The sequence below is a fragment of the Limanda limanda genome, chromosome 7, assembly GCF_963576545.1.
Source record: "Limanda limanda chromosome 7, fLimLim1.1, whole genome shotgun sequence".
In the NCBI taxonomy this organism is placed as follows: domain Eukaryota; kingdom Metazoa; phylum Chordata; class Actinopteri; order Pleuronectiformes; family Pleuronectidae; genus Limanda; species Limanda limanda.
The window spans coordinates 10223189-10239333 of NC_083642.1; the positions used below are offsets into that span (position 1 = coordinate 10223189).

Below are 16145 nucleotides of genomic sequence, written 5' to 3' on the forward strand. Positions count from 1 at the left end.
AACATGCTTATAGATACTGGTATGGCACAGACAAATCCCACTGATGATAAACCCATACAGATGTATGGTGAAATCATTAATCACTGAAAATGTAAAAAGGCATTTCATCCTATGTTCCGGTAGAGGATGTGATTTATTTAAGCAAAAAATCAGTGATAGACCACGAACTGATAAAAAAAGTATTCTTGTGCCACAAACAGAAACTCAGACTCACAGTGAAACGTGAAAAAGTGAAAGTGAACTTTTGGATGAAAACGTGGGCCGTGAATGCAAATGCAGTGTTGAAAAGAAACTTGCAGAACGTGTAAAACAATCTTTGTAAACTCTGTGTATGGATTCAAAAATAAAGTAACCCAAAAAATGATAATAAATACAAATAATTATTTGTCAATGGACATTTCACTTCAAAACAGGAAGGAGAGAGTGTCTTTAAAAGCATTTGTGGTATTAAGATATAAGGGGTGTAAACTATAGTTCATGATACTTGGAAAGTAGCTGGGCGCTTTCTGTCTATTTGGAGCTACTGTCCCTTCTGTGTGTGTGGGGGGGGCAGTGTGGCAGAGACACTGGAAACAGGGGCAGTGAGCCAAGACATGGCTGAAATAACTCAGTCCACCCCCACCGCCCATATATGTGTGGGTGGGCATGTGTGTGTTCTGTGCATATAGAGCATGGCATGAGAGTCTTTTGTGTTCAACATAAAGAAAAAAATTCCACTTTGCACAACTGGATTCTTCTTCTTTGAATCAGAACATGAATCCCATTACAGGAGAGGAAGGTAAATTTATGCTGTGGTTACGTGCGTGCAGCGTTTGACTCTCTCCAGACCGGAGGTGTGTGTGTGCGTGCGTGTGTGTGTGAGATGACATCCTGGCTCCGTCAGAAGCCATGAGACCCCTGTTATATAACTCTACATGTGGCTTTGCCTCTGGTGCTGTGGGGGAGGAAGGGAGGTGGGGAGATTCAGAGCCTCCAAGGAACGGTGCATAAAACCGAGAACAGGGAACAACATGCACTTGTAGCTGTGCGAGTGACAAATGCTTTCAGGGGCTGGAGAGTGGCGGTTTGTGTTTGTGCATGTGAGAGGATGCTCTGCGAGCGGAACATGAGTGTGAAGGTCTCTCTGAGAGGTACAATGTGACAAACTAAACTGTGCGTGACGCGTTTGGGGTGTGTGTGTCCCAGGACTGGTGTCTTTTCTTTGCGATCACAGGGCGATGCTGCTGGTCATGTGGTCGTGAAAGCAGAACAGTGAGTTTGAGGGTTCGTCACAGTCGTCAGGCAGCCCGGTGTCGGCGGCTGCCATGGGATTCCTGCTAATAACCAAGTCCAGACTGTCTCCAGCCTCCATAATTAGGGGCACAGTCAGACAACAGTCCAAGTCCCTGGTTCTCACACGGTTCACCTGGAAGATCAGAGCCAATAAAAACTCAACGTTCAACGTGCTCTTACATTCACATGAGTAGTTTGACATTTTGAGGAGAGGACTCGTTGAGCAAATGAAATCTGCCAGAACCACTTAATCCAATTATCCTTTATCTCATCTGTTGAATCCAAAAACTGAGGTGAGAAGATTCTGGTTGGGTCTCAGATTATTTCTTGTCCATCTGCGGTTTGCTTGGAAATATCACAATAATCTCATAAGAAGTCCTCATTCTAAGATAGACATTTTTATCTAGCCCTCACCTCAGCTTCCACGTTTTACGCTAGACAACCAGCTGGTGCCTTTTATTCAGCACATGTTGAACATTCATGAGATGAGCTAATAAGTGAGGTTTAGAAGTGCACAGAACCTATCGTTGTAGGTACAATTGTTGTGTTTTCAGTCTTTATGCTAAACCAAGATAACCAGCTGGTCCCTTTAATTTAGCATTTATAGACATGATTAGCTAATTATTGAGTCCTACAAGTGCACAGAACCAAACTAGCCATTGTGCCATATAATCTTTAGGCTAAGCTAATGACATCCAGCCTCATACTGAACAAACACTTATGCAAGTGATAATGATGCTCTCATCTGTCTTAGCAGGAAAGCATAGAGATCATTTTCCCAATATGTCAAACTATTGTTTAAAAATAAAGTCTAGGGGCAAAAAACGTAGAATGTATATAAAGATGGACGACATGCCCACATCCTCCCACTATCCAGAAATAAAACCAAACTTACCCCTAAAATCAATAATTAAACACACATTAGTGTGATCAGAACCATTTTTTCTTTTTGAGAACTATTTTTTTAAAAAGGTTCGTAGAGAGGACCCACTCCCTTTGTAATATACAGTAAACCTCAATTTGTAGGATTATTTTACATTCAATTTCTGCCAATAGATCCCTTTCTCTTAAATCTTACACATTGAACTTTCAACAAGTACTGATCAATGTCCAAGACACTAACGTGGAGGAAGCAGGGTTTATATTTATATACGGTCTATGGCGAGAACAGTACCTGAAGAATGCGGTCGAAAGGCTTTACACCCGCCTGGTCAGCTGGGCCTTCAGGACGGATCATGTTGACGAACACTCCTTTCTCCAGGAGCCCGTCAGACACACTGAAACCAAAGTCATGGCTGTCCAGGTCTTTCCTTACGGTCACCTGCAAACACACGGGACCTTAGAGTTACACAGAGATTACATTGCACAGCACATATTCAGAAATATCTAGAGGTTTCTACACAGATTTAAGGGAATGGGCAAACATTGACATTTGTAGATATCATGTAAAAGTCAAAGATAATGGATGCACAAACTTCACATCTGTGCATCTCACTTTGTGCATGTCACAGGGTGAGAGGCAATGATGACAGCAAACAGTACTGAGGTAATGCTGGGTGTTGCGTGCTTTTGTCATACACACGGTGCAGGTCCTGACTGGCCAGGTATCCACTGGGTCCAGTTATAATGAACTGAAAGCAGGAGTGACTCAAGTGGAGGAGGCACGCAGGTCTAAACTTTATAATGGGCAGATTCCCTCGGGACGCTGTTGTTTGTACCTTGTTCATCAAGCTGTGAGAGCACTTGAGTGATCAGTCAATAATGATAAAGATGTTTTGATCACGCCTTGGATCACATCTTGCAGATTACATTACGAGTGTATTGTACGTAGAGTATGAGGTTTCAATAGAAGGCATAAGGGAGCTACATGCAAGTACAAGAGAATAAGAAAAGAGGGCAACAGCCAATGTTTTAGAGTTTCCGGTGTAGACAGTGGACATCCAGCCAATGACACTGTTTACAGTCTGATCCTTCTATCACATGAATCCACTCAAAACAGGGATACTTATGTGACATTTTGGTGAACCTCTGCTTACAGCTATCTGCATATGAATGAATTAAAAAGCCCATAAGCCAATGCATTTCAGTCAATCGGTTGAGCCACAGATACACTTAACCTACAGACAATTGACGTCTGCTCAAATGTTATTGGTCAAACTAAAGAATGGAAACCGGAAGATTTTCGTATCACACTACACAAACCCATGTGTAGTGTGTTTATAGAGATTAGGTCATAAGAGGTTTAAACCTTCATGTTGAAGAGGGACCCGTTATACTTATTCTTGTTCTGATGAGATGTTTAGAGTGAACACAAACTACCTTGTGCAGTGCCAGAGTCGTACTGGACAAACCGTCACAGAGGTCCCCTCTGCCCCTGGCTGCGTCTTCTCTGGCTCCAGATGATGTGTTCAGGCTACTTTTAGTCTTTGACTCCGTGTGGTTGATTCCCTCCCTTTTGATGGGGCTAAACTCAGACTCAAACATCAAGTCTTCATTGGTCTTGGTCTCCTCTAGGTATAGACTAAGTGCACTACCTGTCATGGATGCCTGAAAGAGAACAAAATGAAACGGATTATTATATCATGCACTAAAAAGACAAAAAAAATACCAACTTAAGTACACACACAAACATAATCTCTATTATGTTGCACACAATGTGATTAGAGGCAGACGCTTTGCACAAACCCTTCCTCGGTCAGTTGGGCAGCGAGTGCTTGGCCTGTCTTGTCAGATTTAATAACAGATTACACTCTGGTGATTATTATAATGCTTCATCTGGCATGATCATTTAGGTCGACACTGGTCATGAGGACGAAGCAGATGGAGGAGGAGAGGAAGCAGGAGAAGGGGGGGTGAGCGTACCTCCAGCTCCCTGAGAATCTCCGATTGGCCACAGGTCTCGAGGTCCTGCAGAGCCTGGGACCAGAAGCTGTCGTCATGGTTTAGGGTGCCATGGAAACGAGGAGGGCTGACGAATCTATATGACAATGCAGGAACCAGAACGTGAGAGCAGCCCTGCAGTCTGGAAGCCGGTACTGCGTTCAAAGGCAGCATGGGAGACGCCGTTTTTCGGGCCGCACGCTGAAGAGTCCCTTTGAAAATCTCACAGGACCAACAGTGAGGGTTTATTGTAAATTGTCTCACTTGGAGTCTGCTAGATTAGAAAAAGCTCTTAAAAGAGTTCAGGTTTACAAAAGTAACGTCCCAAAAAAATACAGAAAACAGAGAACATGTGACAGAAGAGTTCAGGGGGAGAAAAATAATTGAAATGTGAAGAGACATAAGGCTGATGTATCCTTGGACGTTTTTGAGGGTTTTTATTGTGGACAAGGGGTGACAGAAAAAGATGTGTCTATGTGAAAACACCAAAGAGCTCGTGGGCAGTTAGTAAAGCAGATGAGAGAGAGAATACCTGAGAAAACAGAAAAGAGGACAGTTTGGAAGAGCACAAATATGAAAGCATACAATACAAAATGAAGAGAAAGTGGCTCAGACAGTGCAGTTTGCTTATGTCAGTGAATTTGAAAAGTAAAAGGTGAAGGAAAGAAGCTTTTACTCGTGCACAGTGGTGGAAATAGTACTCAGATATTCAGAATAAAAGCAACGATACACCACATCAAAATAAGTAAAGGTGCAGAAGTATTATCAGCTATATACACTTGAATCCAAAATAAAAGTACTCATTCTGCAGTAAAGATGACTCCTGGGACAAGTCCAATTTTTTGAATATACAGTATGTACCCGGATATCTGTATTAACACAATGTTCTTAAGAACATATCACACAAACAATTATAGTCTTATTATGGAACACGCTCAATCATCTACAGTGCTGGTGGAAAAAATAAGTGACTCCTTAGATTGAATAAGTGGTTGAACCTACTTCGGCTGCAATGATCTAGTATTGCAAGTATTTCTGGGAGTTGTAAATCAGAGCTGCACAAATGTTCAGGAGGAATCTTTCTTGAAGTCATTCCTCAGACTTGCTGCTGGGTTAGAGTCTGGGCTCGGACATCAGGAGGTGGAAATCAAGTGTCAAGCTGCTCTTTGGCAAACTTCAAGTCACGTCTTCTTCTGTTCTTTTTGAAAGGAGCAGCATCTTCCTCTCCTGCTGTCAAGGCCATGCTTCATGCAACCATGCGCTGTGATTAGCACAGGTTGAACTCAAACAATGACGTCAAACAGCTCCCATGATTCCTCCGTCTTTACCTCACTGAGCATCTGGGTTTTGTTTTCGGAGCCATCTTAGCTGGGTGCCCGCCTCCAGGGAGAGTAACAAGTCGTCTCTATTTAAAGACACTCTGCCACCTCCGCTGCACAAGAGTATGTTTTCACCCCTCTGTACAGGTTCACACACAAACTACAACAGATTCCCAGGAAAGACGGGAAATGGGCTAAGAAAGAAGCGAGATAGGGTCGTTCATGAATAAAGCTGATGGACCTCTTCTACTGCCATTCTAATTTAACTATATGGACTATAAATATCTAAACCCATTGACATTGCTTTTCAACCCTTTCCAGTTTTATGAAGATTAAGAATTCTTAATGAAAGTTTTCCTGAGATAATTGGTTCACGTCAGCAGATTAATCTCGGAATATTTTTTTTTTTATATAGATTAAAAGAAGCTCTAACCCACGATCTGGATTTATTGGTTGGACTCAAACTTTACCACCTCCTGACTCCAAGGGGTTCACATATTTTTTCCAACCTACACTGTGAATGCTTGAATAATGTATTCAATATGGAGAAAGACAATACATATATAATGAATCATCATTTAGTCTTATTAGTTCATATAGATTGTTTTTGGTCATGATTGAAACAGAGATGGAGATGTATTTATATCTGAATATGAAAAGCAATGACTGGCACTCTGATAAGCATAGTTGAGTAAAATGTACAATATTTCCATCTGAAATGTGGAATATAAGTGTAGAGTTGCATAAACTGAAAATACTTAAGCCAAATCTTTACCAAAGTACAGTTTTCCACCACTGTTTATACACATAATGATATAAATTAAAGATGATTTTGCTTTGAAATCAAAAACACCTAAAGCTGCACTGACATCACACAAGTTATTGACAGGAATGAAACTGCACTCACCCTGGTATCTTGTCCCACTCATCCTCACTGAACCTCCCGTCATACAGCGCCGAGTGGTGGACTAACCCGGCAGAGCTTGAATTCGTGTGGCTCCTGAGCTGAGTGCGCCTCCAGTCATTGGGATTGAGCAATATATCGGTTGCTTTGTGAAGATATGTACCTGAAAATACAAACACAAGAAAACGCCACAGATCTAAATTGATGAAGGGAAATGGGTCAGTTTTAGGCAGCGACCATCCAAGTGGGCCTCACCTTGGCTGCTGTACCCCGCGTCGAACCCAGAGCTGTCCCAGGAGCTCATGGCAGAGTCTATACTGGGAACAGTGGCAGAATAGACCTCCGAGTGTTTACTCATCTTATGGGAGTCCATCAGTTCGTCCTCTGGATCACTGAGAAACCCAGCTTCTCTGTCCAGAGGCTGTCGGCCATCAGACTCTGAGAAGAAACACTGACTCAGGTCATGATGACACAGACAAAATTACACTTTCTGACAATAAAACTTTATAAAACCATAATAAAAATATGGTTTATAGCATATTTTCTAATTTACAATATTTCTTTTCCTGATTTACATTAGTGTCTATGTTGCCATCTGTCTCATTTAATAATTCCTCCGCTTTCCCCTCCCCTTTGTTACTAAAAGTGCTTTTTAAATCCAGTTTATTTTGTGCTAGGAAATGTGTGATCAGTAAAGGGAAGGTATAGAATATAAGAAGGGAATTCGATTTTTTAAAAGAGTTTAAGCAATGGACTTTTTCCTTGCAAATGGCACCCGGCCATTAAAATAATGTTTTTGCCCATGGAGCACACACTATAAGGCAAAGAAAAGGGAATATGAGTTTGGCATGTGTCCTTATTATCAATCTATCTGCACTTTTTAATCCAATGTTGTTTTTCAAAATGTCTCTTGTTTTTATCCCAATACTTTTGTAATTCGAAATGAAAAAGCAAACACACTGTCTGCTTGTTTCTTGATCTTGAGGGTGACGGACTCCCCGGCCATCTGCAGGTGGTGGATGGCCTCGCTCAGTGGCTTTCCCTTCAGACTGACCCCATTGATGGCCAGGACTCGGTCCCCGATGTGGATGGCCCCGGTCCTGCAGGAGGAGACAGAGATACCAGATTATACCAGACGGTACCGACAGGCTGGGCCAGGAGACCTGTCAGGCTGCCAATGTGCTGACTGAGACGGACACAAAGAGGCTTCTTGTCACGGGCAAAGACGAGACAGCCATTGTTTACTGTCTCGCTTACCTCAAAGAAAGTGGTTCCAAAGTGGGTCACTACAGATTTTACTAGCCTCTGTTTAATGTCTGTTTAAAGTGTCAACATCTTCATCCTCAACCCCCCCCCCCCCCCCCAGTCCTCCTCTCACCTCTCTGCCAGGCCTTTCTTAGTGAGGCCAGAAATGACGATGGGGTCGAAGGGCTCCTCTGTGCCAGAAATGGTGATGCCCAGTGGTCCATTGTATCTCTTCAGCTCAACTGTGTAGATTATAGAGCCGGACATCTCCAACTCGTCTGCAGCACACGGAGAAACAGTTACAAATCATCCGTAAGAGATTATATTAAACACGATGAACCCTGAGAAGAGTAATTATTTGAGTTAATGTACAAATACAGTTGGTACCTAAGCCCAACACATTTTCTCCTTTATTATTTTAGTTTCACTGAACTGTTTTTAATGTTTTATGACAAATATACATATAGTGGCAGGACTCTGTGCACACCTGTAAGTGAAATTACCACAACAATGGTTTAGATTTACTTAAGTAAAAGTAAAAGTCATACATTTTAAATTTGAATTGAAGTATTGACATTTTACCTAAAGCATCATAATAATGACTTTAAGATAAAAACGGCATTTTACTGTGGTAGCCGGACAAGGTGGAGCTAATTGTATCTTTAGTTATTTAGTGTACAGCTGAAACCAACAGTTGATAAAAGGATTAGTGAGTTGACAGAATGTTAATCTGTTGTACAATATTGGTCAATAAACTGTTTAATGTTTTAAGAAAAAAGACTTAATGGATGTGGATATTTGTTGGATTAACAAATTTTCTATGATGTTTAACTTGAAATCATAATGTAGTCCCCATTTTTCTAAATGTTTAAATGAAAATACCATGATGTGTGTTTTAGGTGATTAATGTACCAATGTTGTCCTCGTCCTTCTGGATCCGCAGCTTGACCATGTCCTCGGCCTGCTGAAGGACGTGCATGGCGTCCTCCATGGTGCAGTTCTCCAGCCGCACGCTGTCGATGGCCAGCAGCCGGTCCCCGGGCTCCAGGGTTCCTGTTCTGCCAGACACAAGAGCGAGAGGATCACAACTATTAACTGGGACCAGAGAGATGCAGCTCCTGACTCACGGTGGGAATCCTATTAGCTTGGTGTCTCGGTGGGATCCTTGGGGGTGACCCTAACCTCACCCCCAACCTAATCAACACTGAGCCCTGCTGAAATTCTGCTGCTCTGCCCTACTGATCCAGTTATGATTGCTCAATCCAATTAGGCTAGTATTACACAATGGATTCACAAAACTATTTTATTTCACTCATGAATAACCCCTCATGAGCCTTGTTCACCCTGAAGCGTTCAGAAAAAAACAGCTCCCTTCTGTGACCAGCATCTGAACTGAAGGCCACAGACTGTTTTTGTATTTACAAGAAAATGCACTTAACTTCTTTGTGGACAGGACTTACCTGTGTGCTATACTTCCTTTTCTGATGTCGGAGATGATGAGGGGTTTGCCAGGTTTCTTACTCGCTAAAAAAACAGAGGAAATAAAAATGTTATGTGATGATAAAAAACACTGTGACTGTGAGCAAATACTTTAAATGAATCAACTTATTTTTCCCTTTGCTGCTCTGCTCATTCCTGAGCCTCCTGTTTGTGTCTTTCTACCGAGCTAGTTAGTGCAGAAAGGGTCACGATGAATGCTGGTACAGGCCATTATTATTCGGAGTTAATGAGCTATGCGCCCTCATGCTTTTGCAACCCTGAGTTTTATGGATCACAGCACATTGATTCAGAGGAACTTTACAGCATGCAAGTCCGTGTGACATTGTTGAGCAACACTGCCCCCTGGTGTACGCTTTGTTGCCAACAAACTCACCACTGATGGTGATGCCCAGCTCCACTCCTCTCCTCTTGGGTAGTTTCACATGGAAGGTGCCACTGCTGGGAACCACCGACTCTACGGGAGATTCAGGGTGAAGATTTAGGCAAAAACGCACAAATAAACAAGAGTCCACGAAATTAACCAGGTTTAAATGGAGGACGCCGGCTGGAGGATACCTGCTACGTCAAACTCAACGTCCACTGTGACCTTATTGGCCAGAGCCGAGTCTCTGAGCAGCTGATGAGCTTCCTCCAAAGTGCCGTCTTCAGTTAGGATCCCGTTGATGGACAAGAGTCTGTCTCCAACCTGCAGCAGCCCACACCTTTACACAGACACACAAAAAAATAGAAAGGTTTTAATTGTTGGAGAACTTACTGTACGACGACAGATTTTCATTAAGCCTATGTACACTTGTGTCAGAAGAAGGATTTGATTTGACACTGTATAGTTAAATTTAACACCGCATCATAAATACCATCTATAAAACCGAGTACAGCCTCTGGGCTTGAATTACACACTTTTCAAACTGACCTTATGTGAACCTGCAACCTCAGACAGACACAGAGCGGGGGGGGGGGAAAAGAGTCACACACACACACATCACACGTTTGATCAGACCCCTATTTGTGAGTGCAAACGCAGAAGCACTGTCAACTAATGTTAATTCACTGACGAACGCTGCTCATTAACCTTGTGTGGAGGCTGAGACGCCAGCATCACGGTCGGATGCTGTACTTGACTCACTCCTGTCCAACCCGCCGCTGGACTCATCATGTTACCAGACCTCGGGGAGAAGGCCCAGCCCTGCCAGCACAGACCCCGTCATTAATCGTACCAGACAAGGACAGATACTACGCGCTGGCCTGATCAGAGCTCTGTGGTAATTGGACTGAAACACGTAGAGTCGATCGATATAGAACACACCAATACAAACAATGCTTCAGTGGACTATGGATCTACTACTGCTGATCTGAATTTGTCAGAAACACTCAAAACTGAAATAACTATCCTGATGATTTTCTGTTGATGTGTCGAGATGAAAATAACCGATATCTACCTCCAGAATTAGTATGACTCTGATTCAAAGATCAGCTGTGTCGACATGAAACAATAGTTGGAGGCTGATTTGTTATGTTAGTTATTTAGCTGCATTGCACAAACACTAGCAGACATATTAGCGTTAAACTTGGTGGAAGGATGTTTAATGGGTCAGTGAAGAGCCTGTTTCATTTTGTTGTTTATCCGGATCAGGGAGCACTTACAGCATTTGTCTTTCTGTCTTGAACATTTTGTGATTGTGAAGCCATTTGTTTTAATATCTTTGTGAATTTCTCGAGTTAAATTGCAGAGATCTTACTGAAAAAGAGAAAATCAGCCAACCCTGATATATATTCGGTTACTGTAGAGTAACCTTTTCAACTATGTCATAGAATAAGCGATGTTTGATGTGAACAGATTGCAGAAAACATAGGTCCACATTTATGTATCTGAGCACAATACATGTATATAGTCAGCAGCCACCCTCAGACCCTCCGAGGCCCCACAAGCCTCAGGTTTACCCTCCTCACTCTCGCTTTCTCTAGATAATTTAATTTGTCAGAAAACTCTGAAGTAGATTATGAACCATGTTGTTTCCCTGAGGCTCTGATCATTGAGAGGGAACATGTGTCAAAATGACTGAGTTCATGTTGAGCTCATTAGAAAAGCTCATTGTCAAGTTGTGTTTTTATCAAACTGCTTTGAATATTTCTGAGTGTCAAATTGTTAACATGCATGAAACCTTAACATTATGTAATGTACAAATTATCAACAGCAACAAATATACAACAGCTCAGGTTCACAGACTCAGATTTCTTCTTTTACACGCCCTAATGTCAAACTCAAAAACTCTTTATCATCATAGACATTCTGAAACTTTGTCAAATAGTTACACTGGGGTAATGTAGCTTAAAAAATTTATTACAAGGATTAATCGATCGATGAAGATCAATAGGCTCCAACAACGGTAACTCTCAGGTCATATTCAACTATAATTGTAGTGGTGCTATAGTAAAAGTCAGAGGATCACCAAACTTGCTTCCTTCTCTGGGAACCATGAATATCAAATGTCAAATTAAATGACAATAGATTCAGGGTGGAACAAACTGTCGTAGAGAGCCAGTACAGCTACATTTAAATAAAGCAAGTACTATATGGAAAAGAATATACATAACTTTGTGTAACAGATAGTATGACCCCTAACATCAGCGACCCGTTCTGTGGGTCCAGACCCAACATGAGATAAATGCAGCTCTCCTGCACCAGGCTATAATCTGACTTTTTTTAAACACATGTTTGATTGCAGAGCTGAATGATCAGCAGTCCTCTGGTTCAAGGTGACTCTCTGTGTGTTTACTGGTTAGGTGTTGAAGCTGGCTACCTCTCGGCTGGGCTATCGGGCTCAATAAAGCGGATGACTGGGGGAGCGGACAGGGTTTCTGTGGCAAAGACACCCCCCTGCAGCTGGAGCCCGAAACCTGTGAGCGGATCCCCCCTCAGGAAGACCTCGCTCGTTTCCACGTGAAAGATCTGCCCCCCCGGGCCGACAGAACTGGACGCCAGAGACACTGAGGGAGAGGAAGAGAGAGCAGGGGGGGGCACATCAGAGAGAGATAGTGGTGGAGACGTGGCACGAGACGGATTGTCAGCCACAGAAAAAAAGTCAGGAGGGTTAGAGGAAGAGACATTCACCCACAGAGACATCATGGGAATGAGTCACGGATCAGAGTGTACGTCAGTCATGTTTTACGTCAGTGATCAGTCACATGTGTTCACGCAGTGTGGTGGAGGAGCAGGAGACACAAAAGGTGTTTCAACAGCTCTGCAGCAACACTTCACGGGTCAGCACACTCAAATCACAGGAAGCATTTTAACACTCAAAGTCTGATATAGATTCTAAACCTATAGGCTGCATTTTAAAGTCTGAGATTTGAGGTAGGTTGCATTTCTGCAGTAAATCTCATCGCCATGGAGGATATAAGGTTTTTTATCTAAACGGTTTTGGATGACGCACTTTGTGGCTGAGCTGTTTCTGTTATTCAGTCTATTCTCATTGAATTCATTGTGGCTGAGGGGTAGAGTGGTCGTCCTCCAACCTGAAGGTCGGCAGTTCAATCCCCAGTCTAACCCATCTGCATGCCTAAGTGTCCTTGGGCAAGATGCTGAAACCTGAATGGCCCCCCATAGAATAACAAAGTGCTGAGAATAGATGAACTGTATGAATGTGTGTGTGAATGGGTGAATGTAAAACTGTACTGTAAAGCGCTTTGAGTGGTCATCAAGACTAGAAAAGCGCTATATAAATACAAAACCAAAACCATATAGATTCTAAACCTGTGGCTGAGTTGTTTCTGTTATTCAGTCTATTATCACTGATATAAACTGGGCAGCCAAAATTACAGAGACAATAGAAACATCAGGTTTGGTTTGATGTAAATACCTGAGGAGATAAAAACCAAAACTCTGTGCAGTGAATTGCCATTTAATAAAATTGAAATATGTTTCTTTGTCATTTGCTTGAACTGACTCTTTAATGTGGAATATAAAAAAACAGTGGTTTTGTCATACGTGAGCTCTTGTGGTCTTTCTTCCTGTTCCTCCTCTTGCTGGTGGTGCTGCGGGGGCTGTTGGGCGCCATCGGGGGGACGGAGCAGGGCAGGGTGTTGCTGCCCTGGCTGCTGAAGCCTGAGGTGGCAGTGGAGGAAGGAGAGAAGCCCCCACTCACCAGAGCTGTGAGGAGACATTGGTACAGTGAGCGTACACCACATGACATTAATCACAGCAGCAGCAGCAGCAGCATACAGTCCAGGGAACATACAACAAAAGAGATGAGGTAACAGTGTTGGAGGGATAAGATGGAACAAACGTGCAGGAGAGAAAAGGCTCCTGCTTTGGTGCCTCGCCAGTAGCACTGCTGTCACAAGTGATAACTTACATTTGCAGTGGTCTTGCTGGTTGTGTGGGTGGCTGGGGCTGCTCCATGTCTTGCTGTGGCTGGCGTGTGGGGGGTGGCAGTAGTTGCTGCTTTGGTCCCAGTGATGGTTGCTCTTCTGCACTTTGACTGCAGAAGCAAAAGAAATACATTAAGTAAGACCCGATCCCCTCGTCTAGATCCAGCCGCACACATTTTTCTAAATACTACCCATGAAATCAAGCTTCCATTCGCCACGTCTAAATTTGCACCACACCACACAGAGCCTGGAGGCTGATTGGGAGCAGAGTAATTGATATTTAATGTTGTCGTCATGCTGCACTAGATGTAATCCTGTTGTTTAAATGTATTTTGATGAGCATCTGAGAATCAGTTAGACACTCGGAGCTGAATGGGAAGAAGAAGAATAAGAAGAAAAGAACAAGTCTTACTTTTTCGAGCAAGCTTCCACAAAGCCGAGTGCAGATTGGAGATCATTTTTATCATTTCATTTTCCACAGAGTCCAAAGGTGCGAAAACAGCGTGAGCGAGTTGACCGCGGGGCATGATGACAGAGAGAAGAACTCTGCTCAGACGCATGTGCCTGCACCTTGATTGGTCACAGCTGAATGCTTGATGGTTGATGATGCAGGGTCAGTGTCTGCATCAGAGCTAATCAAAAGGATTTGCTCTAATTGTGCTGAGATTTGATCTTTTACTTGATTCATATGAATGTGGGGGTTATTTTTCTTATTTTAGCATTTCTGCTGATGTTTCCTGCTTTGAACAAAAGATCAGAGATTGTTGTTAAAGGGATAGTTCACCCAAAAATAAAAATGCCCTCAACACTATGCCGATGGAGGGGGGGTGAAGTGTTTGAGTCCACAAAACACTTCTGGAGTTTCAGAGGTAAACAGCGTTGCAGCCAAATTCAATTCATATGAATTAAATGGTGACAACATCTTTAAATGTAAAGAAACTACATTAAAAATACATTGACTGGATCCATACTGCTCCTGTGGTGTCATCCAAGCCCTGACATTCAGATTTACTTGAAATGGTTTCACTTACACCTCATTTTTTGAGTAAATGTTGTCTGATAATCTTTTCTGGACACTAGACGAAAAGCAGAATTACTGTCACAGGAAATCTCTTGGGACACAGAACCACGTTCACATGTGGATCACTGAGGCTTTAAAATGGTGTAAACTACACTGTTTCAAGTCAAATCTGAATGTCGGGGCTTACAGACACTTGGATGACACCACAGGAGCAGTATGGATGTTTGAAGAATCTGTCACCAGTTACTTTGGATTTGGCTGCAACGCTGTCTACCACTGAGACTCCTGAAGTGTTGTGTGGACTCAAACACTTCACCCACTCCTTCCATCGTCATAGCGGTGATTAGATAATCACTGAACTCTCCCTTTAATTCTAGACGGCATCTCATCCCTCATGTCAAATCCTGTGTATTCACTCAAACAGCATCTATGAAGTATGTAAAGACAAGCTGACCTACTGCGAGACACACACACCTCAATAATTAACTCCCCTTCGCGGATTCACGCAGCTAAATTTGTCACTGAGTGTTACATGTGACAGTAATCCTTGCTGCTTCATTTGCAGGGGTCCTAATCGCTGACAACTCGCACACACAGGCTGGGTGGGGGGGGATTTGCTGGGGACTACAGTCGTGCCTGGGATGTTTGCCACATTCAGGAGACCTGGTTAAATCTGACTGTATATACTCGGAATACAAGCAGGAGAACCACAGGCCCTTCTCCAGAGAACCGGTTTCCATTGGACTCAGTCAAACCTGTAAAGCTGTGGCTCTGCCGGCTTACGCTAAGCCCACCTAGGGGAAGCTCTCCAAGAAATGGTGTTTTCAGTCTGTGCTGGTGGTAGGAAACATTAACTCTTAATCTCTTAGTGGCCATATCAGTCTTATTAAATCCCCAGAGGAGATTAGACAAATTGCATCTTATAATCGCGTCTTGTCCCGAGGGGGAAAGTGTGAAAAAAAAGATTGTCTCATCGTGACGATTGAATTTCAATTTCTAAAGACAAGATTCACGACTGAACTGTTATAGAGGGATGACGCATGTGCTGCTTTGAATGGAGACGGTTCAATAGTCAACATGAGCCCACACAGTTCAAGTATTTCACTGAGATGTCCTGAAGAGTATTTATATATCTTTATCTTTATCTCTGGGCATGGAGGTAACCCTAACCCTAACCCTAATCAATTAAAATGTTATATTACTTATACATGTCCAAATATCGTAGAAAATATGTACAGATTAAAAAATCTATCCATTGGAAAGGCCAGTCCAGAGGATTTGAATGTCAGTGGATGAGAAATAACAAAATGAAAATGCAAATACTGTGTAGATTAGTTCTGATTTAATTATCTAATAACACAAACTTTAAGAGTATTTATTGTCATTTTTACAAAGCCGTGTTTTCTCATGTTCAGATTTGTTGTCCATTGGAATTGACAAATAAAAGTAGTTTTTTGATTGCTACTGATTTATGAGTGCAATTTACAGCCTTACAATATTATTTTATCTTAGCACAATTATTCTAATCTGAATGAGTACATTTTCACTGTGGTCTTAGCACTCCCTCCAACACTGGAGGATTTCACTCTTTACTAATCTCCGAAACTGATTAGAAACATATGGAAAATAAGTGTCA

At 42.5% G+C, this 16145-nt stretch overlaps 1 protein-coding gene across 1 annotated transcript in view; it reads right to left on the reverse strand.

Annotated features, from left to right (window-relative positions):
• Positions 1 to 1207: 1207 nt before the first annotated feature.
• The window catches only part of LOC133005500 (glutamate receptor-interacting protein 2-like), a 32571-nt gene continuing 17633 nt past the window's right edge, over positions 1208 to 16145 (reverse strand). Inside the window, exons 10-24 of the mRNA XM_061075202.1 lie at positions 13473 to 13598; positions 13106 to 13267; positions 11919 to 12105; positions 9676 to 9821; positions 9494 to 9574; positions 9081 to 9144; positions 8533 to 8678; positions 7754 to 7898; positions 7336 to 7475; positions 6631 to 6813; positions 6379 to 6538; positions 4135 to 4249; positions 3592 to 3819; positions 2447 to 2593; positions 1208 to 1405 (exon numbers count right to left, since the gene is read on the reverse strand). Coding sequence (XP_060931185.1) covers positions 1208 to 1405; positions 2447 to 2593; positions 3592 to 3819; positions 4135 to 4249; positions 6379 to 6538; positions 6631 to 6813; positions 7336 to 7475; positions 7754 to 7898; positions 8533 to 8678; positions 9081 to 9144; positions 9494 to 9574; positions 9676 to 9821; positions 11919 to 12105; positions 13106 to 13267; positions 13473 to 13598 — 2228 coding nt within the window. The remainder of the gene's footprint in view (positions 1406 to 2446; positions 2594 to 3591; positions 3820 to 4134; positions 4250 to 6378; positions 6539 to 6630; positions 6814 to 7335; positions 7476 to 7753; positions 7899 to 8532; positions 8679 to 9080; positions 9145 to 9493; positions 9575 to 9675; positions 9822 to 11918; positions 12106 to 13105; positions 13268 to 13472; positions 13599 to 16145) is intronic.